This window comes from Pseudorca crassidens, chromosome 8 (genome assembly GCF_039906515.1).
Source record: "Pseudorca crassidens isolate mPseCra1 chromosome 8, mPseCra1.hap1, whole genome shotgun sequence".
Taxonomy (NCBI): Eukaryota; Metazoa; Chordata; class Mammalia; order Artiodactyla; family Delphinidae; genus Pseudorca; species Pseudorca crassidens.
In genome coordinates, this window is record NC_090303.1 from 21,164,779 (window position 1) to 21,190,294 (window position 25,516).

Sequence of the window (25,516 nt, forward strand, 5' to 3'; positions counted from 1 at the left end):
GAACCCACACTCCCTGCACTGGCAGGCAAAGTCTCAACCACTGGACCGCCAGGGAAGTCTCTATATATAGTATTTTGTAACTGCTAATCCCAAACTCCTAATTTATCCCTCCCCACCTTTCCCCTTTGGTAACCGTAAGTTTGTTTTCTATGGCTGTGAGTCTATTTCTGTTTTGTAAATAAGTTCATTTGTATCATTTTTTTAACTTCCACATATAAGTTATATCATATGACATTTGTCTATGACTTATTTCACTTAGTGTAATAATCTCTAGGTACATCCATGTTGCTGCAAATGGCATTATCTCATATTTTATGGCTGTATAATTGAATATTAGACTATTGAATCAACACAGCATGCTCTAGTCTTCCCCACCTGCCCCAAATCCTTGGAAACTACAGAAAACAAGCAAATGAATCTATAATGACAACAGAGTGTGCCCTAATTGAGTCAGGAATTATGAAGTGTTGCACAAAAGAAGAAAAAAAAATAGAGAGAGAAAGAGAGAGGAGAAAAGGATCTGATGGAAGGAGGAAACTATAACCCAAAACATATATTGAATGACACACTACAAAAGGGTCCTAGGTACTGAACACAGGAATCAGATGGGTCTCTGGAGTCCTGCTGTCGAGATTGCTAAGTAGGTGAGTCTTTGACTACACACACTTCTGTGCAGGCATGTCTGCCCCTAGGAACAAACAATGAATGTGGACACTTGGAATGGAGAAGCAGGGCAATGCCAGGAAACTGGAAACCTCCAGGACCCCTATGGTACCCCCCACCCAAGGGCACATCTGCTCCCATTGGTGGGCATTTTTACACCAAAACTAAGGAAGAATAGCAGATACAAATCTAAGCAAATGGTCTAGAATCATCAAATCTGAGGAAAATCCACTCCATTAAAAAAAATTCATCAAACTAGAGAACTAAGAGCTGAGAAAATAGAAGTAGCAGAATAAACAAATGGAGATTTTATAAGAAGTATAATTGATACCTTCAGAGAGATAAGAGAGCACACTGCATTTGTGAAATTAAAACAGATTTTGTGAGGAAAAAATAGAGATGTGAGAAATGAAAATATATGATTGTTGAAACAAATTTAATGGTTTTTTTCCCTCTGAATATGAGCATTAGCATAGCTGAAGAACAAATTAATGAGCTGGAAATTTGAGTCTTGAAATCTTTCCAAAACTTAGGGTTATTGGATATAAGAAAAAGAAATGTAAAGTGTACGGGGGAGATTGGTACTTCTAACATTAGAAATAATAGGAATTCCAAAAGGAGGAAGGGTCAGAGGGAATATGTGGAATGAAATATTCAAAAATATAATTGAAGACAAGTTCCCAATACTTAAAAAAGAAGAAGAAAGAAAATGTTTAGCAAGGTGGATGGAAAAATATCCAGTCCTAGACCATCAGGGAGAAACTTTAGAATGCAGAAAAAAGAGGAAATGCTAAAAGCTTCTAGATGAGATTCACTGTGTAATACTTTCCTTAGTAACACTAAGCATAATTTTATAAAATGAGGCAGTTATCTTAATGTTATGAGAGAAAATTATTTGGAACATAACATTCCCCTCCAGTCAAATATCATTCAAGTATTGGGGAAAAATAAAAATTTTCAGACACACAGGGTTCAGAAAGTTTACTACTCCTGAATGCTCTCTGAAAGAATTACTAGAAGATGTATACCTGGAAATTAATCCAAGAGAAATATGATAGATTCAAGAAAGAGGAGTGAGCAAGGAAAAAAGTAAAGCTTGTAGTTCAGACTGAAAAAAGTATTGATTATTGAAAATTTTTAATAAAAATTGGATTTAAAGCCCGGATGACCTCAATATGAGAGGTACAGAGGGAGACTGACAAGAAGAGAAGAAGAAGGAATTAAAATACTGCCAAAGTTCTTAACTTGCTTGGAGTGAGGATATAGATCTTGGGTAACTCTTAATGTTAATAGAAAACTTTAAGGGTAAATATGTGTGGTAAAGAAAATAGATTAGACCAGAGAGCAGACAGCAGAAGCAAGAAGAACTACATTCCTGCAGCCTGTGGAACAAAAACCACATTCACAGAAAGATAGACAAGATGAAAAGGCAGAGGGCTATGTACCAGATGATGGAACAAGATAAAACCTCAGAAAAACAACTAAATGAAGTGGAGATAGGAAACCTTCCAGAAAAAGAATTCAGAGTAATGATAGTGAAGATAATCCAGGACCTCGGAAAAAGAATGGAGGCAAAGATGGAGAAGATGCAGGAAATGTTTAACAAAGACCTAGAGGAATTAAAGAACAAACACCTAGAAGAATTAAAGAAGAAGCAAACACAGATGAACAATACAATAACTGAAATGAAAAATACACTAGAAGGAATCAATAGCAGAATAACTGAGGCAGAACAATGGACAAGTGACCTGGAAGACAGAATGGTGGAATTCACTGCCATGGAACAGTATAAAGAAAAAAAATGAAAAGAAATGAAGACAGCCTGAGAGACATCTGGGGCATTAAATGCAACAACATTCGCATTACAGGGGTCCCAGAGGAGAAGAGAGAGAGAAAGGACTGGAGAAAATATTTGAAGAGATAATAGTCAAAAACTTCCCTAACATGGGAAAGGAAATAGCCACCCAAGTCCAGGAAGCACAGAGAGTCCCAGGCAGGATAAACCCAAGGGGAAACACACCGAGACACATAGTAATCAAACTGACAAAATTAAAAACAAAGAAAAATTACTGAAAGCAACAAGGGAAAAATGACAAATAACATACAAGGAAACTCCCATAAGGTTAACAGCTGATTTCCCAGCAGAAACTCTACAAGCCAGAAGGGAGTGGCACGATATATTTAAAATGATGAAAGGGAAGAACCTACAAACAAGATTACTCTACCAGGCAAGGATCTCATTCAGATTTGACAGAGAAATCAAAAGCTTTACAGACAAGCAAAAGCTAACAAAATTCAGCACCACCAAACCAGCTCTACAACAAATGCTAAAGGAACTTCTCTAAGAGGGAGACAAGAGAAGAAAAGGACCTACAATAACAAACCCATAACAATTAAGAAAATGGTCATAGGAACATACATATTGATAATTACCTTAAATGTGAATGGATTAAATGCTCCAACCCAAAAACACAGGCTTACTGAATGGATACAAAAACAAGACTATATATATATATATATATATATATATATATATATATATATATATATATATATATATATATATATATATATGCTGTTTACAAGAGACCCACTTCACACCTAGGGACGCATAGAGACTGAAACCGAGGGGATGGAAAAAGATATTTCATGCAAATGGAAATCAAAAGAAAGCTGGAGTAGCAATACTCATATAAGATAAAATAGACTTTAAAATAAAGAAGGTTACAAGAGACAAGGAAGGACACTACATAATGATCAAGGGATCAATCCAAGAAGAAGACATAACAATTATAAATATACATGCACCCAACATAGGAGCACCTCAATACATAAGGCAAATATGAACAGCTATAAAAGGAAATAGTAACACAATAAAGGTGGGGGACTTTAACACCTCATTTACACCAACGGACAAATCATCCAGACAGAAAACTAATAAGGAAACACAAGCTTTAAATGACACAATAGACCAGATAGATTTAACTGATGTTTATAGGACATTCCATCCGAAACCAGCAGATTACACTTTCTTCTCAAGTGCACATGGAACATTCTCCAGGATAGATCACATCTTGGGTCACAATCAAGCTTCGGTAAATTTAAGAAAATTGAAATCATACCAAGCATCTTTTCTGACCACAATGCTATGAGATTAGAAATCAGTTACACGGGAAAAACGTAAAAAACACAAACACACGGAGGCTAAACAATACATTACTAAATAACCAAGAGATCACTGAAGAAATCAAAGAGGAAATCAAAAAATACCTAGAGACAAATTACAATGAAAACACGACAATGCAAAACCTATGGGATGCAGCAAAAGCAGTTCTAAGAGGGAAGTTTATAGCAATACAAGCCTACGTTAAGAAACAAGAAACATCTCAAATAAGCAATCTAACATTACACCTAAAGGAACTAGAGAAAGAAGAACAAACAAAACCCAAAGTTAGCAGAAGGAAAGAAATCGTAAAGATCAGAGCAGAAATAAGTGAAATAGAAACAAAGAAAATAATAGCAGAGATCAATAAAACTAAAAGCTGGTTCTTTGAGAAGATAAACAAAATTGATAAACCATTAGCCAGACTCATCAAGAAAAAGACGGAGGGGACTCAAATCAATAAAATTAGAAATGAAAATGAGAAGTTACAACGGACACCGCAGAAATACAAAGCATTCTAAGAGACGACTATAAGGAACTCTATGCCAATAAAATGGACAACGTGGAAGAAATGGACAAATCCTTAGTAAGGTATATGCTTCCAAGACTGAAACAGGAAGAAATAGAAAATATGAACAGACCAATCACAAGTAATGAAATTGAAACTGTGATTAAAAATCTTCCAACAAACAAAAGTCCAAGACCAGATGGCTTCACAGGTGAATTCTATCAAACATTTAGAGAAGAGCTAACACTCACCCTTCTCAAACTCTTCCCAAAAAATTACAGAGGAAGGAACACTCCCAAACTCATTCTATGAGGCCACCATCACCCTGATACCAAAACCAGACAAGGATGCTACAAAAAAAGAAAATTACAGACCCCTATCACTGATGAATATAGATGCAGAAATCCTCAACAGAATACTAGCAAACAAAATCCAACAACACATTAAAAGGATCATACACTATGATCAAGTGGGATTTATCCCAGGGATGCAAGGATTCTTCAATATATGCAAATCAATCAATGTGATACACCATATTAACAAATTGAAGAATAAAAACCATATGATCATCTCAATAGATGCAGAAAAAGCTTTTGACAAAATTCAACACCCATTTATGATAAAAACTCTCCAGAAAGTGGGCATAGGGGGAACCTACCTCAACATAATAAAGGCCATATGTGACAAACCCACAGCAAACATCATTCTCAATGGTGAAAAACTGAAAGCATTTCCTCTAAGGTCAGGAACAAGACAAAGATGTCCACTCTTGCCACTATTATTCAACATAGTTTTGGAGGTCCTAGCCACGACAATCAGAGAAGACAAAGAAATAAAAGGAATACATATTGGAAAAGAAGAAGTAAAATTGTCACTGTTTGCAGATGACATGGTACTATACATAGAGAATCGTAAAGATGCCACCAGAAAACTACTAGAGCTAATCAACGAATTTGGTAAGGTTTCAGGATACAAATTTAATGCACAGAAATCTCTTGCATTCCTATACACTAAAGATGAAAAATCTGAAAGAGGAATGAAGGAAACACTCCCATTTACCACTGCAACAAAAAGAATAAAATACCTAGGAATAAACCTACCAAGGGAGACAAAAGACCTGTATGCAGAAAAGTATAAGACACTGATGAAAGAAATTAAAGATGATACAGATGGAGAGATATACCATGTTCTTGGATTGGAATAATCAACATTGTGAAAATGACTATACTAGCCAGAGCAATGTCCCTATCAAATTACCAGTGGCATTTATCACAGAACTAGAACAAAAAAATCTTAAAATTTATATGGAGACATAAAAGGCCCCGAATAGCCAAAGCAGTCTTGAGAGGAAAAAATGAAGGTGGAGGAATCAGACTCCCTGACTTCAGACTATACTGCAAAGCTACAGTAATCAAGACAATATGGTACCAGCACAAAAACAGAAATATAGATCAATGGAACAGGATAGAAAGCCCAGAGATAAACCCACGCACCTATGGTCAACTAATCTGTGACAAAGGAGGCAAGGATATACAATGGAGAAAAGACAGCCTCTTCAATAAGTGGTGCTGGGAAAACTGGACAACTACATGTAAAAGAATGAAATTAGAACACTCCCTAACACCATACACAAAAATAAACTCAAAATGGATTAGAGACCTAAATGTAAGACCGGACACTATAAAACTCTTAGAGGAAAACATAGAAAGAACACTCTTTGACATAAATCACAGCAAATCTGTTTTGATCCACCTCCTAGAGTAATGGAAATAAAAACAAAAATAAACAAATGGGACCTAATGAAACTTAAAACTTTTGCAAAGCAAAGGAAACTATAAACAAGATGAAAAGATAACCCTCAGAATAGGAGAAAATATTTGCAAATGAATCAACGGAGAAAGGGTTAAACTCCAAATCATAAACAGCTCATGCAGCTCAATATCAAAAAAACAAACAACCCAATCCAAAAATGGGCAGAAGACCTAAATAGACATTTTTCCAAAGAAGACATACAGATGGCTACGAAGCACATGAAAAGCTGCTCAACGTCACTAATTATTAGAGAAATGCAAATCAAAACTACAATGAGGTATCACCTCACACCAGTTAGAATGGGCATCATCAGAAAATCTACAAACAACAAATGCTGGAGAGGGTGTGGAATAAAGGGAACCCTCTTACACTGTTGGTAGGAATGTAAATTGGTACAGCCACTATGGAGAACAGTATGGAGGGTCCTTAAAAAAATAAAAATAGAATTACCATGTGACCCAGCAATCCCACTACTGTGCATATACCTAGAGACAACCATAATTCAAAAAGACACATGCACCCCAGTGTCCATTGCAGCACTATTTACAATAGCCAGGTCATGGAAGCAACCTAAATGCCCATCGACAGACGAATGGATAAAGAAGATGTGGTACATATATCAATGGACTATTACTCAGCCATAAAAAGGAATGAAATTGGGTCATTTGTAGAGACATGGATGGATCTAGAGACTGTCATACAGAGTGAAGTAAGTAAGAAAGAGAAAAACAAATATCGTATTTTAACACATATATGTGGAACCTTGAAAAATGGTACAGATGAACCGGTTTGCAGGGCAGAAATAGAGACACAGATATAGAGAACAAATGTATGGACACCAAGGGGAGAAAGTGTTGGTGTCATGAATTGGGAGATTGGGATTAACATATGTACACTAACATGTATAAAATGGGTAACTAATAAGAACCTGCTATATAAAAAAATAAGTTAAATAAAATACAAAAATTCAAAAAAAATTTGCAATTTATAGGCTACGTAACTTCTAAAGTATTAGGTTAATATAAAACAAAGAATACTTAGTCCAACAAATGCCAGGAAAGTGACAAAAAATAAACAATAAAAAACAGGGTAAATAGAAAACAGAAAACAATTTGGCAGGAACATATCAGTACAATCTGAACATATCAGTACACAATAAATTTGAGTGAGATATATTCATTTATTAAGTGAGATTTTCACAGTAGGTTTTTAAAAAATCAGCTATATGTTTGCTATTTATGAGAGACTCAAACTAGAACAACACAAGAAGTTGAAAGTCAAAGAAGAGAAACTAGTATACCAGATAAATGCAGCAAAAGAAGCAAGGAGGCATATTAATTTCAGATATTCAAATCCGATAAAGTAGAATTCAGATTTAAGCATTAAAAGGGCTAAAAAGGAGTATTTTTGTGTGTGTGGCTTTTTTTTTTTTTTTACATCTTTATTAGATTATTGTTGCTTTACAATGTTGTGTTAGTTTCTGCTGTACAACACAGTGCATCAGCTGTCTGTATACCTATATCCCCTCCCTCTTGGGCCTCCCTTCCACCCTCCCCATCTCACCCCTCTAGGTTGTCACAAAGTACCGAGGTGATCTCACTGTGCTATACAGCAGCTTCCCACTAACTATCTATTATACACATAGTAGTGTATATATGTCAGTGCTACTCTCTCAATTCGTCCCACCCTCCCCTTACCCCACTGTGTCCACAAGTCTGTTCTCTACATCTGTGTCAGTATTCCTGCCTTGCCACTAGGTTCATCAGTACCATTTTTCTAGATTCCATATACATGCATTAATATACGGTGTTTGTTTTTTTCTTCCTGACTTACTTCACTCTGTATGACAGAATCTATGTCCATCCACATCACCACAGATGACTCAATTTCCTATGCAACAGTATATGAAGAACACTTTGCACAACGCATGACATATAATAAGCAATCAGAAGACTTAAAAATTGGTTGTTATTCCAACTATGCTTACTATCGGTAATGGGATATGACCAAAGTGGTACTCAAAGAAAAATTATATTCATAGTAACTAATAAGATATGAAAGAAACACAAAGTTGAATAGTCCAGTGAAACCTACATTGGATTCTCTAAATAAACCAATGAAATGTCATTTTAAAAAAGACAGTATTAGTTAAAATGATAATTGGATATATTTTAAAACCATGGAAGTGCTAAAGTGGATCAGAGTAAACTTGTTGCAAGCTGTTAAAAGACTTCTTGGGCTTCCCTGGTGGCGCAGTGGTTGAGAGTCCGCCTGCCGATGTGGGGGACATGGGTTCGTGCCCCGGTCTGGGAGGATCCCGCGTGCCGCGGAGCGGCTGGGCCCGTGGGCCGTGGCCGCTGGGCCTGCGCGTCCAGAGCCTGTTGCTCCGCAGTGGGGGAGGCCACAACAGTGGGAGGCCCGCGTACCGCAAAAAAAAAAAAGACTTCTTACTTGTTCTGGTTTGCTTTTGATGTGGGTTCTAAGATTACTTTCTGTTTACACAGATTGTTTTTCTGTTTTGAAACATAGTAAATTTTCAAATAATAAAAGAATAAGTTCATATGATTAGGTATGCTAAAATTGTTCTGGAATTCCTTCATAGAAATTTTAAACCCTTCTTTAATTTGCAGCATGTGTACATCTTTGCTTTTGGCACTGCCATTCTTGAGTTGGTTAATAACCCCTTCCCCTCTCCAAACCAGCTGTCCCTGTGAGCATCCAGAATACAGCAACTCACTCCCTCTTCAAGAGAGGACACTCTTTACTGAAGACACAGAAAGAAGAGAATGAAATCTGAATCCTCCCAAAGTGATTTAATTCCTCACAGCTTGGCATAACACTAGCCCATGATAGGATTTTTCTGTAGAAGGCTTTAGAGGAGGCTGCTGGCACTGAAATGTTCAGATGCCCACTTCTTCAGCATGTTTCATTTTCTGTAGTCTTTCCTCAGTAGTTCACCTGCTGCACACTGACCACAAGGTAGTCCTGAATATGTAGGAGTTTATACGAAGGAAAAGCAGAGCTCTGACACCTCACAAAACATAGCTCCAGGTTATCTAGAACATATTCAGGAGCATTAGGAAATTGAGAATTAATTCCTCAGCCCCATAAAGTATGCTAAGTAGTATAATTATTTAGCTGTGTATTTTGAAACATGAGAATGGCATAATGACTAGTTTGGCATATATGTAATAAAATATTATGTGACACATTTATAAAGAGTTAATAGTAACCTGGAAAATGTGTATATTACTAATGTAAATGAAAAAGGGCAAAATACAAAACCATCTGTATAATATTATCATGACCGCTTGGAAATATACATATAAAATAGTAGAAATATAGTAAAATAGAAATTGTTCTTGTCTCTGGGGTAGTATGGTTATGGGTGACTTTTTTCTTCTACTCTTTCTATTTTCCAATTTTCCAATAATGAGAATATTGCTATCATACTAGAAAACAAATAGATGGAATACCCAGAATTCTCCCACGTACCAGCAAGACATAGAAAAGATGCCAGAGGGCAAACAGGACTTATCCAGTGGTCAGAGAGATTAGTCTCTGGACTGCTGACCTGACTATTTCCAGTTCTCTCCAACCTCCAGTCCTAACAATCCTGCTCTGCTACTGTCACACCCTATTAACTGCTTTATATATTTGTTCTGAAGAAGCTCTTTCAAGAAATATATTTTAAAACAGCTCATGTAAGATTATAGAAAAAAATTTGAGCACAGATAATGTTTTCCTCAGGTCAGCCATGACTTAGTCTCTGATAGGTGATTTACTATAAAGAGACCAAAATACAAGTATTAGTTATGTTTTTTAATGGCATTGCTTAGAAAAGAGGGTCAGTCCTGAAACTGACTCAAAATGTCTTTCTTAAATTTCAATGCTATCCACTGGAATAAAACCAAGAAAAAAGCAATATAAACTCAATAAAACAAATGTATATTGGCTTCCTTGTTCTGAGGAGATAGTTCCAAAGAATGTTACATATACCTTGAAAACCAAAACTGCATATAGACCAACAAGAACAATCTCCATTATAGCCCCTTCAATGTCAGTTGATGCTTTTATTAAAAATTGGCTTTAAAATTACATAGAACTCTTCAGAACAGTTTGAGCATCTTCTTGCTATTTTCTACAGTTCTTCCCTCTATCCTACCCAGAAGAATTATGTTACCTCTGGCATTTTATTTAAGCTTCTAATTCAGGGTAAGTGAATTTAAGATAGACTGACAGACTGAGTTAACACTGTATTAAGTGGGTCTTTCTTTTTTTACAGGCATGTTCATTATTATTAAAGTAAAACCCACTTGACTATTTAGATCACATAAGTAATAAGTTTAAGCACCCCGATAGATTTGTAACCAAAATCTTAAACTGTACAAAAAATCCACGGATAGAAAGTACAGTTTTTCTTTCAGCTTAAATTGTTTAAGCAGTTACCCTTTGCATATTGTACTACAACATTGTCTAAGATTGCTGCTCTGCTAATTCTAGTGTGAAAAAAATAAAAACACTCATTATAACTTAGAAGTTCATTTGAATTGCCACTTTCACTTATTTTAAAACAAAAATAGTACTACATTTTACAGGGGGAGAAAAGGAAACTAACATTTATTGAAACTGTAATACGCCAGGCAGTACATCATTTTCTCTAAACATCCTCAGTCTAGGTCATATTTCTGTCTTATTAGTGAGAAAGCTGAGTGCTTTCTACCATTCTGAAGCCAATATTCTTTATTAATGTTATTCCAGCAAGAGTGTAAATAAATACAATGCATGTAATAAAAACCTAAAGCAAAATTGAATTTGAGTGAAATATAGGGGAACCAATTGAAGAAAAGAATTTTTGAAATGCAGTGCATGCAGGAAAGCCTTCAAATAGAACTTATCCTTTACCTTCACCTAAGCTGTCATGCTGGAGGAAGAACCTATAAATGCAATGAAGGTGGAGAAGCCTTTAGTCAAAATGACCTCACAGGACTCATGCTAGAGATAAACCTCATGAATATAAAGGAATGTGGAGGGTCTTTTCCTATGGCACATCCCATATTAAATATCAGAGAATTCATCCCAAATAGAGAGAGACCTTATGGATGTAATGAACTTATTCAACCTCAGAGAATATCTAGTAGATAAAAAAAACCTTATGAATTTGGTAAATGTAGGATCTTAATAGCCAGGCTGTATTCTATATCTTAGTTCAAACCTAAAGTCACCAACTTTAGGTGGTTTAATATATTTTGGGAAACATAATAAAAAAATTTTGGCTTCCCTGGTGGCGCAGTGGTTGCGAGTCCGCCTGTCGATGCATGGGACACGGGTTCGTGCCCTGGTCCGGGAGGATCCCACATTCTGCGGAGCGGCTGGGCCCGTGTGCCATGGCCGCTGAGCCTGCGCGTCCAGAACCTGCGCTCCGCAGCGGGAGAGGCCACAACAGTGAGAGGCCTGCGTACCACAAAAAAATATATAAATAAATAAATAAATAAATAAATTTTCATAGATAATGTGAAATGTTCCACTACCCTTTAGAGCCTTTTATGCCAATATTTGTAGGGAAAAAAGTGATTAAAATGTAAGACCTCTATTGCCTATGTTCATATTCTTAGTAATTTTATCAACCTATGATGAGATCATTTAAGTTTTCATTCTGAATTATAAATTGAATACCTTTCTTTTTTCTGAAAATGATTTTCCTTTTGCAAAAAAAAGAAAATGTGTAAAGTAAAAACTAAAAGTCCTCCAATGCTAATCCCACTCCACACTGTTGAAATGTAGGCATATATTCTGGCATATATCATTCAGAAATTTTGCTGGCTATACAAAAAAAAACACTAAAGTCACATTTCCCTTACTATACTCAACTTGATATTTTATTTTATTTTTTTATAAATTTATTTATTTTTGACTGCGTTGTGTCTTCGTTGCTGCACGCGGGCTTTCTCTAGTTGTGGCGAGCAGGGGCTACTCTTTGTTGCGGTGCACAGGCTTCTCATTGTGGTGGCTTCTCTTGCTGTGGAGCACAGGCGCGCGGGCTTTGGTAGTTGTGGCTCACGGGCTGTACTAAGCGCAGGCTCAGTAGTTGTGGTGCACGGGCTTAGTTGCTCCGCGACATGTGGGATATTCACGGACCAGGGCTCGAACCTGTGTCCCCTGCATTGGCAGGCGGATTCTTAACCACTGCGTCACCAGGGAAGTCCCACAACTTGTTTTTTTAAAACTTAACAATATATTATGAATATCTCTTCTGCCAGTAAATATATATCATTATTTCAGAAAGGCACTATACCAGTTTATCTAACTAAACCTCTATTAATAGACAAAGAATATTATAATCAAATTTTTGTATACTTGTTAAAGTATTTCTGAAAGAGATATTCCTAAAAGAAAATTAGAGAATCAGACATGTATGTGTACATATACATATATATGTATGTATGTAATTTCATTTTGATATTTACTGCCAGATTGCCCTTCAAAGAATATGCGTCATTCTTTTTTTAAGCTTGTGAAGAAAATATTCTTAATTTCAGCTTTATTGAGATACAACTGACATATAAAGTTGTAAGATATTTAAAGTGTACATTGTGGTGATTTGATATACATACACATTGTAAAAGGAGTCCCTCTATCTAGTTAACTAACATATCCATCACCTCACATATTTATCTGTTTTTGTTTGTTTGTTTGTTTGGGGTGTTTTTGGTGAGAACATTTAAGTTTTACTCTCTCATATCATTCTTTTTTAAAAATTTTTATTGGAGTATAGTTGATTTACAATGTTGTGTTAGTTTCAGGTGTACAGCAAAGTGAATCGGTTATACGTATACTCTCATATCATTCTTAAAACTATTAAAGTATAAGCTAATGCAAACATAATTAATTTTATTCTCAAAGCATTCCAAAGCAGCTGATAGGGAGAATCATCAGCTTTCCAGCTAAGAAACTTCTTTAAATTATTTTTGCTTACAAAAAGAACTCTCTTTTTGACACAGAAAGTAGAAGGACATACTTTAAAATATAAATTAAATATTATTGTGACCTTTCTACCTCTAAGGAACGAAGTTGCCTTAAGGCATTTTATTGATTATTAAACTTTTTTTGTGTGTTCCAACTTCGCCCCACTCTATTATAAATAATAGATACCGATGTATTTATAATAAATAATGTAAGGGATCTTTTTTTAGAATTAGCCATCAAAGATAAATATAAATTGCTCTGTTGCAGAGAGTTCTCCCCTCTAGCAGACATTCCTTCAGAGGCAGTTCACAAAGAACCACATTTCCTTGGAGAAAACATAATTTAAACCATAGAAAAGTAACACTCCTTTTCAGGGAAATTGTGGCGCCATCCAAGATATTGCCCAAACTATAGAGCTCTTTAAATACCACTGCTGGCCTCAAAGATTTGGTCGTGCTATAATTTTACTTCATGTAATTATTATATTAAGAGAGAGTCAGAGACCATGACATTTTTGTACTTGGAAAAGACCATAACTTTGCAACCTTACAGAGAGGGATTCTGAAGTCCAGGCAGGTGAAAGGGCATCTCTGAGGTCCCTCAGTAGCTGATGCAGCTCTGGGATCCCCTCAAGGATACTTTGCCTCCAACTAAGCTCGAGCCAGTGTTTATACAAATTCACGAAGAATGAGCTTGTGCTACAAGAAGCTCCTACTGAATTTTTAATAAATGCAAGATAATTTATTTAAAGCAATGAGACTTCTACAAAATGATTTTCAGATTTCTCTCTGCTTTTTTCTCTTCAGAGCCAACTAAATCAAGCCTTTGATTTTAAATATTTGGGTTTCAAAAGAAAATAACCTCACTTTTGTTATCTTCCAACCGTTACAGTGGGATAAATAAAGACTGGAGTAAAATTGAATATGTTGGACTTTAAAATAAAGATTAAAAAGAAATGTATAGCCTGGATCATATCTCATATAGCCCTCTCAGTGGTAGAAGTCAATGAAAATAATTTCTTTAGATTAATCTAAAAGAGTTAATCATTTACAACTAATAAGAGAAAAAGACTACTAATCTCATTTCTCACTTGAATAAAACGTTCTTTCAGTCCATGACAATCTGATCTTTTCCAATTTAATTTTTCATTTTAAAAATACCCTAAAGCAGATGGATGCCTAAAAGGAGTCATCATATGCATCATTTATAACCTTAACTTGCTTTATGGAGGAGTAGGCTGAGTGGCTTTATTGGGATAAATGGAGCAGGTGAAAGACCAATGAACCAGTGTGAAATTTTCTTGTATGAGTCGAGAGAGGTTCCTGGTACTTACAGTGGTCCAGTACTATTAAGAGCTGCTTCTCCTTGAATAGCTGATTCACTTCATTGTACAGCAGAAACTAACACAACATTGTAAAGCAATTTTACTCCAATTAAAGAAAAAAGAAAAGAAATGATAAATCTGAAAGACTGTAACACAAGGAGAGTATCTGCAATAAAAAGTTTTTTGAAAGATGAAAAGGAAAAAGAGCTGCTTCTCCTTGAATGATTGATAATAATTTTTTTTTTTTTTGGTATGCGGGACTCTCACTCTTGTGGCCTCTCCCGTTGCAAAGCACAGGCTCTGGACGCGCAGGCCCAGCGGCTACGGCTCACGGGCCCAGCCGCTCCGCGGCATGTGGGATCTTCCCGGACCGGGGCACGAACCCGTGTCCCCTGCATCGGCAGGCGGACTCTCAACCACTGCGCCACCAGGGAAACCCGATAATAATCTTTTAAAAGACAAAAAATTAAGCATTTCCTAAACGTCTTGGTCTCAACCAGTTCAACATAATTGTCCTGGCACAGTGTCCTCTTTAGAACTGTAACTACTAAAATAACAGTGAACTAAGAAACAAAAGATCTCAATTTAAAACCGAACAGGCAGTCGGCCTTAGGCAAGCCACTTACCTCTGTGTGTCCCAGTTTCCTCTGTCTGTAAGCAAGTTAGTTGTGTGAAAAGCGGTAGCCAAATTAGACATGAGCAGAGATAAATACTAAGGAGATATAAGAGTTTTTATATATTAGATATTTTTATTTCCCTACATATTCAAATACCTATTTGACAGTTTAAATCCCGTCCCCTTTTTGAAAACTTGCTAGATTCTTTCCAGCTTGTATGACTTTTCATCCTATGACTATTTTTTAATGTGCCAAACAGCATACAAGTATTTATGATACTATGGCACTATCTTTTATGATTTCCTTTTTCCTTAGTTCAAATTTGATTCCCCACCTCAACTGTAAGTGCTTTGAGAATAAAGGCTATCATGTAGTAGACAAACTATACGTAGTATTGATTAAACTTATCCTGTACAGAAAAACTGTAATTGTGAATGGAATGTGTTTTAAACTTTGTTCATTACCCATGATCTGTAGTACCCCATCTTATTCTTTTTAATTTTTAAATTTTTTGCTGCATTGGGTCTTCATTGATGCTCAGGCTTTCTCTAGTTGTGGGAAGCGGGGGCAATTCTTCATTGCAGTGCGTGGGCCTCTCATTGCAGTGGCTTCTCTTGTTGCGGAGCATGGGCTCTAGGCATACGGGCTTCAGTAGTTGTGGCACACGGGCTCAGTAGTTGTGGCTCGTGGGCTCTAGAGCACAGGCTCAGTAGTCGCAGTGCACAGGCTTAGTTGCTCTGCGGCATGTGGGATCTTCCTGGACCAGGGATCGAACCCATGTCCCCTGCATTGGCAGGCGGATTCTCAACCACAACACCACCAGGGAAGTGCCTGTAGCACCACATCTTTATTTCAGAATTATTCATTACTAAGTATATGTTCCTCATTAAAAATAAAATGTTATACTCTATAAAGTTTTGACTTACTATTTTAACTCGTAGTGATTGTCATTTTTTAAAGGTGGGACATCTTGGGAGCTGTCATTGGTACAGAATGTGGAACAATAGAATCAGGTTTATCAATGGTCTTCCTCAAAGATGGAGAGAGGAAAATATGCACTCCTTACCTGGACACAACTGGTTACGGGAACCTGAGGTTTTACTTTGTTATGGGTAGGTACATTTTGAACAAATTTTATTGACCTAGGGCAAATTCTAGATGAGCACCTATTCCTGAGGAAGTAAGATTGTTTGTTGTCTACAATATAAAATTAAAATTCATGAACTATGAGTTCTACTGGTTGAGCAAAAGTCTGTGGTGCTCACACCTGCCTCACACCAGCCTTGCTGGAACCATCCTGTGCAAGAGCTAGTCTTGTTCTTGCATGACTAGGCCTAAAGACAAAATGCCTTTAGACCTTCCTTCCACCTTTCCTGCAATGGTCATAGCTGAAAAGACAACAAGAGAGAAGCTAAGAACAAAGTAACTCCTTTGTCCAAAGCCTCTAGCCTCCCCCAAATACAATTATCAAGGTGAATCATTTGTTTTCATGGATATCTCATCATTGCATAACTCTCGTTGTAGGAAGCTAAGAAAGAAACAGATTTATTATACTTTTTACTGCTTTAATACTATTCTCTACTTTCTAATATGTTGGCAAACACATAAAGGAAAAAAGTGCTTATAAGATGTTATTTTTCTTCAGATGACTGCAGAGCAAATAAATACTTAAAAGTTTAGAAAAATACCCAAGGAGGAATTAGGGGGTTGAAATGGGCGTCCTCTGAAATTTATCATTTTCGTCAGCAAGAGCCACAGTTACATACTCTTTCACTAGATGTCATTCCAGAAATGTGAGTAGGTGTCACATGCCTTTTTGTTAAATGACTGGAAAAGCACAGGCAACACCTGGAAGTGAAACAGGAAATAAACACTGTCCACCTTTGACCTTACTAGCAAAGATGTCAATTCATCAGGACAAACAGAACTTCCAAGTCTAGGCTTCTGCAGTGCCTATTATTTTTCTCACATTCCTCACCTCCTACAGCTCAGAGTGGCAAAGCACACTTCAGATTGTATCATGCTCTCAAATACGTTGCCTGTGTGATGCTACCTCATTTTCAATAATGATCTGTTTGGAAACAGGGAAGTTGTGGATATAAAATATAATAATATAATCTTCCTGCCATAAGGATATCCTCACCTTAACTCTGAAATGAGTTGTATATTTAAAGACCCAGACCTCAATTCCTTTAAATAATTAGAATTCAAACTGGCTCTCATTTTATTAAGAGTGATTCCTGGGAAACTTTAAGAACTGCCCTCACCCCCTGGCAAATTGTAATAAACATTTAATATGCCTGTCTAATTTAAGTATTTTCCTTTTTGTTCATTTTTCACAAAATATATTTGAATTCTTCATTTTTTAGTAGTAAATTACGGTAAATCAAACCATTCAATGCCTTTATATAAGAGATTGTCATCTCTATATAAGAGATTAAGTCATCTTTAATTCTCTCTAGAACAAAGCAGATTATTAATCAATTAAAATTATATTGACTCGGAGGAAAACATTCACTTGGATAGACCCGACGTACCTTATCCCAAATAAAAGCATCTCCATTCGATTAAAAAAACTAATGAGTCCCTATTGAATGTAGAGCACTGAGCTAGCATATATAGAGACTACAACTGGGGAAAATAATGATACCTAAATCACAGAGTTGCTGATCAATGAGTTAATACATGCAAAGCCTTCAAAATGGTGTCTAATAAATACTTAAGACTCAATATATCTTTGGTTTTTTATGTATAAAAATTACTTAAGAGCCCTTGCCCACAAGTAACACTTAACTATAAAAGAGATTGCAGTTTGGCTGTAATGGAATGAAAATGTTATGGAAGTGCAGAGGAAGCTCTGGGTATTGTAGTGGAGGGATTAGGGTAGAGTTTCACGAAGGAGATGGTATTTGAACTGGCCTTGAAGGTTCAAGCTAAGCCAGCATTTTGAGAAAAATCACAAGTATAAAGGTATATGACATGTTTGGGGCTGGGTGATTTTCCCAGTATAGTTGAAAGGAAAGACATAAACTGGAAATAGAAAAGTGAACCGAAGCCAGAGTAGTGAGTGACTTTCTTTAACATCATACAGAGGAATTTGGATTCTCCTACTCTAGGCAACATGGAGCCATCAGATGATTTCTGTCAGTTCTATAATATATTCTCATCTTTGTTTTAGAAAGATAATTCTGGCATAGTGTGAAGGAAAGACTGAAATAATCAGAAATTAGAGGATAGAAGACCAGGTAGGATAGGGTTGACAGATTTAGTGAGTGGTGGGGGAGACTTATTTAAATTTAAATTTCAGATAAACAGCAAATAATTTTTTGTATAAGTATTGGTCATGCAATGTATTTTAGCTGGCAACCCTAAATTAGGGAAGCTATTGCACTGGTCCAAGCAACAAAGGAAGTATGGCAATGATGGTGGCAATAATGTGCAGGAGGGGACAGAGATAGAATAACTGGAGAAGGAACCAACTGAAGTTCACACCCAACTGACTAGGGACTATGAGAACAGTCTTGAGAGGACACATTTCTCTCCTGGATGTTTGGAAGAATGGTGCCATTTCCCAAAATAGGAAATGTCAAAAATAAGTATGATCACAATAAAGATCAAGTGTGCAGTAGAGGATTTTGAGACTAGATTTGTTGAGGTTGAGGGTTCTGAAAGGCCATATGAAGGCAGAAATTCTACTCAGGGGCTGAATCGGATTTGAAAGTTGTCAGCATACAGGTGATAACCGGAGCCACTAAAGTTGCTGTGTTCTCCCAAGCAGGAGACAGAGTAAGCAAAGGACATGAAAACTCCTTAAGGAGAACGCTCACCTAAGTATAGGTAGAAGGAAAAGGAGTAGACAAAGGATGCTGAGAAAGGGCATAAGGAAATGCAGGAGGAGGGCGTGGTTCTATGCTAAAGAGGGAAAGGAAGAGAGTGGTTCAGGGGTGGGATGACAGGGAGGTGATCAGCAGTGTAGGAAGGCCACAGAGACAGAGGTCAGAGGTCAACCAGGACAGGGCTGAGAGCCCACCTGTGACTCCCCATGATGTGGTGCCTGGGAAGCCAAAGAGCATAGAGTTAAAAGAAATGGAGACGTGGCACTGACTGAGAACTGCTCTTTCAGGAAGTTCACCAGTAAACACAAGGAAGGAAATGGGGTCTGACCTTGAGGAGAAAGCAGAATCAGCAAAGGTGTTTTTAGAATAGGATAGGGTAGGCTAGGCTAGGCTAGTCTAGGACAGGATGACAGTAGGATAAGGTAGGATAAGACTGGATTCTACAGAAAAGACTTCAAAAGTTTGGTAGCTGATAGAAAAGAAAACAGTATGGGAAGAGATTTAAGATATGATAGACAGTTTATAAGTAACCCCTCACTAAGTATGGTGCCTTAGGAAAATCAGTGACTGATTGTTAATCTAGACCAGATCACACTCCTTTCTTCTTAGACACTGCTTACGTGGTCTTCCTGGTTTCATCCTTTGGTTCGTATCAGTCTGCTGTGACTACCATTTCTGGAAAATTTGCTCAACTTTCAAAGTTTGGTTCAAGTTCTATTTCCTTCATTCACACATTTTCATTTATACAACACAAATTATTTGAGGACTAGTATCCAGCACTGTTCTTAGAGCCAGAATGCAGTGAACATGACAAAAATAACGTAATATACATCATTCATTTGGGTTTTTTGGTTTGTTTTCTTTATTATTCCTTCAACAGATATTTACTTAGCATCTCCTATATACCCAGCCCTTTTAGCCTACACTTGTATCTCTTTTCTCTGAATTTTGACTGCAGTTATGGCAGCACAACACAGTTTACTGCTAATCATCATTCTTTCATGTATATTAGACATGTGTATTAGTTACTTGCTAAATTACAAACTTTTTGAGGTCAGGGCTTATCTCCCCTTTAGGCCCAATGTCCCACACATAGTCAATTTAAAAGAAAGATCACTTTCTTAATATAAATGAGTGTCTTAAATCTACTTAAAACAGGATTTAAAATACTTTAAAACTAACTGTCCATCTAGTTTCTATTGAAATTTTCTGTACCTTAATTGCTGTACAAAACGCCCTTTGAGTCATACCTTTCCACAATACATCAAAGTGAATGAAGCTGAAGAAGAATCCGTGTCTTTCTGTAGGAGCTGCTGTCACTGAAACTTCACAGAACTGATAAATTGCCCCAAGAGGGATCTTTCAGCTAAAGTCTGTCATCATTTTAAAGTCTTGGCTCCTTTTGGACTTTCTTCTTCTGTCATTCTGGGCTGGATGAGCCTCCCATGTGGGTTTCTGTTCTCTCTGAAACTCAGGTGCAGTTCACGAACTGTTCTTGAGAGAGCAGAGAGGATTTACAGGGAACAAATTTTAATGAAATTAGAGAGAATTGTTGTTTCAGTTCCTATGTCTCTCTGGATGTGGTGCTTTAAACCCACACTGCCTGTGACCTTTCACCTTTTTTTGTTCTTTTTTGGTAAGTCTTTAATATGGGCTCAATAGTCAATTCTTAAAAGTTACATTTTAAAAAAGAGAATTTAATTTTCATGGAGGTCTTTCCCCCACCTCTCCCCCCCCCACCAGACTGTCATTTTGAATGGCTTTACTTGCTATATTTACTATAATCTTAAAGTATGTAATGAAATGCTAAAAATATGATATCAGTTGTCAAAACCATGAGATTTTTCTCGACAGGTTGCTGCCATTGAACAATAAACATCTTTTAGGATGGGGTCTACATTATCCCTATATCTGGCTTCTCTATTCTCAATTCAGATTACTTAACTCAGTAAATATTTATTATATGCCAAGTTACATATGTCTGACAGATTTCACAAATACCACCATCCAAGTTACTTCTGTTATCATGGTCTTTCTTGTACTGGTCAGGTTCTAGCTTTCTTACCTAACATCACATTTCAGTAATTTCTCCCCAGGATCAGATCCCAGTTACCCAGATCGAGGTTAAGCCAGACACTTGCAGTAATTGACACTTTATTTTTTTATACAGATGGTGAGTCTCAGGCTTTTTTTTTTTTTTTTTTTTGCGGTACGCGGCCCTCTCACTGTTGTGGCCTCTCCTGTTGCGGAGCACAGGCTCTGGACGCGCAGGCTCAGCAGCCATGGCTCACAGGCCCAGCCGCTCTGCGGCAGTTGGGATCTTCCCAGACCGGGGCACGAACCCGTGTCCGCTGCATTGCCAGGTGGACCCTCAACCACTGCGCCACCAGGGAAGCCCTCAGGCATTATTTATTGATTTTACTAGATTAACTCTTAAAGGGTAACTTTATTCTAGAGTTTTTGAGGTTGCTTTTTTGTCACCATAGAGTATTAGCAACAAAAATTGCCTGTAGATAAAAATTAACATTGATGGTGGTTGATTTAAGAACTGGAAGAGGGTCTTTTTAAAAGATAATAATAAAAAGTTAATGTTATAAATTTTGGACCTTAGGGGTAGAATATTTGCCAGGAAATCCATGTACATATCAACTCCTGCTATTATGTTTGGTGCTGTTATGAAGGATAATGGTGAGTGGGGAGAGGTTTCTGGTTAGACATGTAATCCTTTAAAATCCAGGTTAAGCAGACAATTGATAGAAGCCAGCAGTAATAAGGATTATTGGCCAAATGCGGTAGAATAGAGGGTCAAAGGCTGAGACATCAACATCAACTCCTGGCTCTTCCACCAACTGGTTAAATTATCTTCAGTTTCAGGTACTTGCTCTGTTATTCAGCTGCATCATCAGGATGATCTTAACTACCTCTCAGTTCTAACTTTATATCATTTCATATGACTATAAAGTAGTGTGATAGAGAGTAAACTACTCTATATAGCTTCCAAGAATCAAATGAAGTACCAAAAGTAAAAATGTAAAATGAACTGCATCTAAAATACAAATACCCCAATAAAGATGTTAAAAAAAAAATCTTTTTCCTAAGTACTAAAAAAAAAAAAAAAAAGCAAATACCTAATATGTGCTAAAATATTAAAGATACTACATACAACAGTTTAAGTAACACACTGCTTCAGAAATCCTTGATTCAGTGAGTCACCACAGTTTTTTTAAAACCGTAATCAATAGGTTCTGAACTTGGGCTATAAAGACCTCAAATATAAGGAAGTAATGGTTTATTAAAAAGCAGAGCACACTTCTTTAATGAGAGTTAAGATATGGACAGGTAGTCACAGTTTGTTGCAGACTATTATTTGAGTAATCTCATTAAGTAAATAGTTTGGCCTTCACAAATGTCAAGTCTTTGATCTTTAGCATGGCCTATCTGAACTATCTTCATAAATTTTTCCTTTGGGTCTGGTTACCTTTGTTTAGGGTCATTCTTAAGTGACATCTGGGTTTCATAATTATTTTTTATCCTGAAATTTAACACTACGTTTTACATGTTAATGGATGCAAGTTGGTACTAACACTTAAAATTTTTTGTGCAGGAGGGATTTGTGACCCTGGAGAGTCTCATGAAAATGATATCATCCTGTATGCAAAGACTGAAGGAAGAAAAGAGCACATTACACTGGATACCCTTTCCTATTCCTCATATAAGGTACCCATGCCAATCTGTGTGTCAGATGGCCCCACCCCAGTCCAGGTCAAAACCATGAAGACCATGCTAGATGCCGTGCTAGAGGATAAATCTCTCTTCTGGCAGCCCAGAAAGTTGCCACATTTCTTTAAAACAGTGACATGGACATTATTTTAGCGTTCACTTTTTTTTCCTGATACAAACAAAAAGTGAGGTTTTATCAGGAGGAGTGAATTACAGCCCATTAGAGACAATAAGGAGGAGCCCAATACTCTGACAATTATTCTCGTCCCTAAGAAAGCCCTAAAAGTGGCTCTAACTATGCAGCTTCACAGACTTGGCATCAGGCATAGTGACTATTAATTTAGCATTTGAGGTTTCCTAGGCAGAAGACATTGTAAAAGTACAGATTGCTATTACCTTTGCTTTTTTCTTTGATAATTTGAGCCAGAGATTGAGTCTTTGGAGTCTTTGGATTTGCCCTTTGGATTTAGGACAGATGTTGGCTCTAGTTATTTGCAAACATCTTCAAAATTATGTGATGCTTATCACAAGGTAGAAAATTATCCTCTTCTAATAGTAGATGTATTTGTGCTGAGAGTACACTCACACATTCATTACTAGTTAGCCTTCCCTCCACGTTGATGGCACCTTCGGGACTTTAAAAAGCTTGAACACAGCCAGCCTCTAGCATCTCATAGCTTCAGTTAGGAAGACAGGAGATAAGCATCAAGGCTAGAATAGGGAACAACCAAAGAAAGTACCCAGTACACTCCACATGCTACGGTCACCCAAGTTATACCATTTGGGATTTCATAATGGACCACTCTTCCAGCTGTGACTAGGTAGGGTTCCACCCGCTCTGGTCAGCTGCATGCCTCAGACCAAATCAATACGTCAGTTATCGTGGATTAACTCTTTGCTCTGGCTGTGTCCACTTAGAGTCCTATTTTCAGAATACCTAGTTCGGCAAAGAATTCATATTATACAATACACTTTAAAAGAAGACTGATGACGAAATGTAAATAAGTTGCTTTTATCTTGTGCTAAGGTAGATAAAATGGATACATATGCTTTGGTAACTTTTAAAGACCTTAAACCAGTTTATCTTCAGGTAGAGAGGGCCTGATCAGTCACACACAGGGAGTTCCAGGTGTCTGCAAAGGAGGAATTCTGAGTGACTAAAATGAGTGCCCCATGAGGCCAGCATCTTCTACATGAAATAACAAATGGAACATACAGAATATTGCTTGGTGCTTAATCAACGGCAGTTATGTACATAGTAATTGCAAGATTGAATTTAGGAGAATTCACAGACTCCCGTAGGGAAGGTTATGAGTGATTTTGGTTTCCTTTGTTTTGAAGGTTCCATCTTTGGTTTCTGTAGTCATCAATCCTGAACTTCAGACTCCTGCTACCAGATTTTGTCTCAGACAAAAGAACCATCAAGGACATAATAGGAATGTCTGGGCCATAGATTTTTTCCACGTCTTACCTGTTCTCCCTTCTACAATGTCTCACATGATACAGTTTTCCATTAATCTGGGATGTGGAACACAGCAACCTGGGAACAGGTAGGAAGCCGCATTCTGTGCACCTGTGGACAAATTAACAATAAACACGTGGACCTGGCTATTAAATCAGAGCAACTTCTCAGTAGGTTTTCAGCTGAATTTTTAATAAAATATCCATTAACAAAATACACACTTTCCCTCAAAGGAAGAAAAAAGTTCTTCAATTAATATGTAGAGTATGATTAGATAGATTTTGATTAGAAATGGCTTTATTCTAAGAGCTTGGTCTTAGGTATCAGAGGTGTTTGGAGGAGCTGTGGCAGCCATCCATTCCGACAGATTGCTGAGAGAGCAGAAAAAACAACCAAAGAAAAGCTTGACCCCAGTTGGTTAGTGACCCCGTAATAATAGGCACAGAAATCAATTAGCACTTCAAGAGCTATGACTTCTCGGTTTCACTTGCTGAAGTGTTGCCCTTGTCCTTTCTAAGGATTTTGTCAGTCTGACATTCACAGGATGAAACGGCAGTGTGAGACATGGTAATTGCCTTGCCATCTATCAGATTCAGGAGCACAAACTCAAGTTCGCATTCGCTGTCTTTAAAACATATTTTGTTTCTATAGCAGTAAATTAACTGCTTGCCTTTTGAAAGCTGGTCAGACTTCAGTAGAACGGAAGATGCTTTGGAAACAGCATCTTAATTTGTACAGTAGTTCTACAGATGTTTAATGTACCTCGCCAGAGATGAGTCATTTCATTACATTTGTTATCTTTGCCCCTTTTCTGTTGTGCTTGGTCTGGTGTTATCAGTGTCAGCTTAGAGTTTTCTACCAACCATGGGCGTTCCTGGTCCCTGCTCCACACTGAATGTTTGCCTGAGATCTGTGCTGGACCGCACCTTCCCCACAGCACGATCTACTCCTCAGAAAACTACAGTGGGTGAGTGCATTCTAACATAGCAAGAGATCTGAATCCATGTTGCAGACTCAAAGTCGATGAGTAAGCCTGAGATTAGTGTTTTTGGCATAACAGGTAAGGAAGCTGCCTTCTCTTTTTCATCTGATTTAGTAGTGATCTCATTTTTAAAACAGACAGTAACTTTGGTAAATCTGATGCAAGATCACAATTTGTAGAGTCATTCACTCTGTAGGTATTTGGCTTTTATATTTTGGATTACATAAATTTAAGTTCTATACGATGACCCTATAGTTACTGCCATAAGGCTTATTGCCAAAATACTCACTTAAGAAAAGATAGACAAGTGGAAGAAAGTCAAGCTTTGGAATTGAACCTGGGCTCAAATCCTGGTTCTGCCGGCTATTGATACTTGTGTAATGCTATTTACTCTAACTTTCCACGTAAATTAAGGACAATGATTCACCCCCTTAAGGACTGTTAAGAGAATTAAAGATGACTA

At 37.1% G+C, this 25,516-nt stretch overlaps 1 protein-coding gene across 4 annotated transcripts in view; it reads left to right on the top strand.

The window, feature by feature from the left end:
* The window catches only part of RELN (reelin), a 521,022-nt gene that overhangs the window by 315,794 nt on the left and 179,712 nt on the right, over positions 1–25,516 (top strand). For all 4 annotated transcript variants that reach the window (XM_067745999.1, XM_067746000.1, XM_067746001.1 and 1 more), the window contains exons 12-15: positions 16,014–16,165; positions 22,494–22,606; positions 23,951–24,159; positions 24,910–25,038. In XM_067745999.1, coding sequence (XP_067602100.1) covers positions 16,014–16,165; positions 22,494–22,606; positions 23,951–24,159; positions 24,910–25,038 — 603 coding nt within the window. The remainder of the gene's footprint in view (positions 1–16,013; positions 16,166–22,493; positions 22,607–23,950; positions 24,160–24,909; positions 25,039–25,516) is intronic.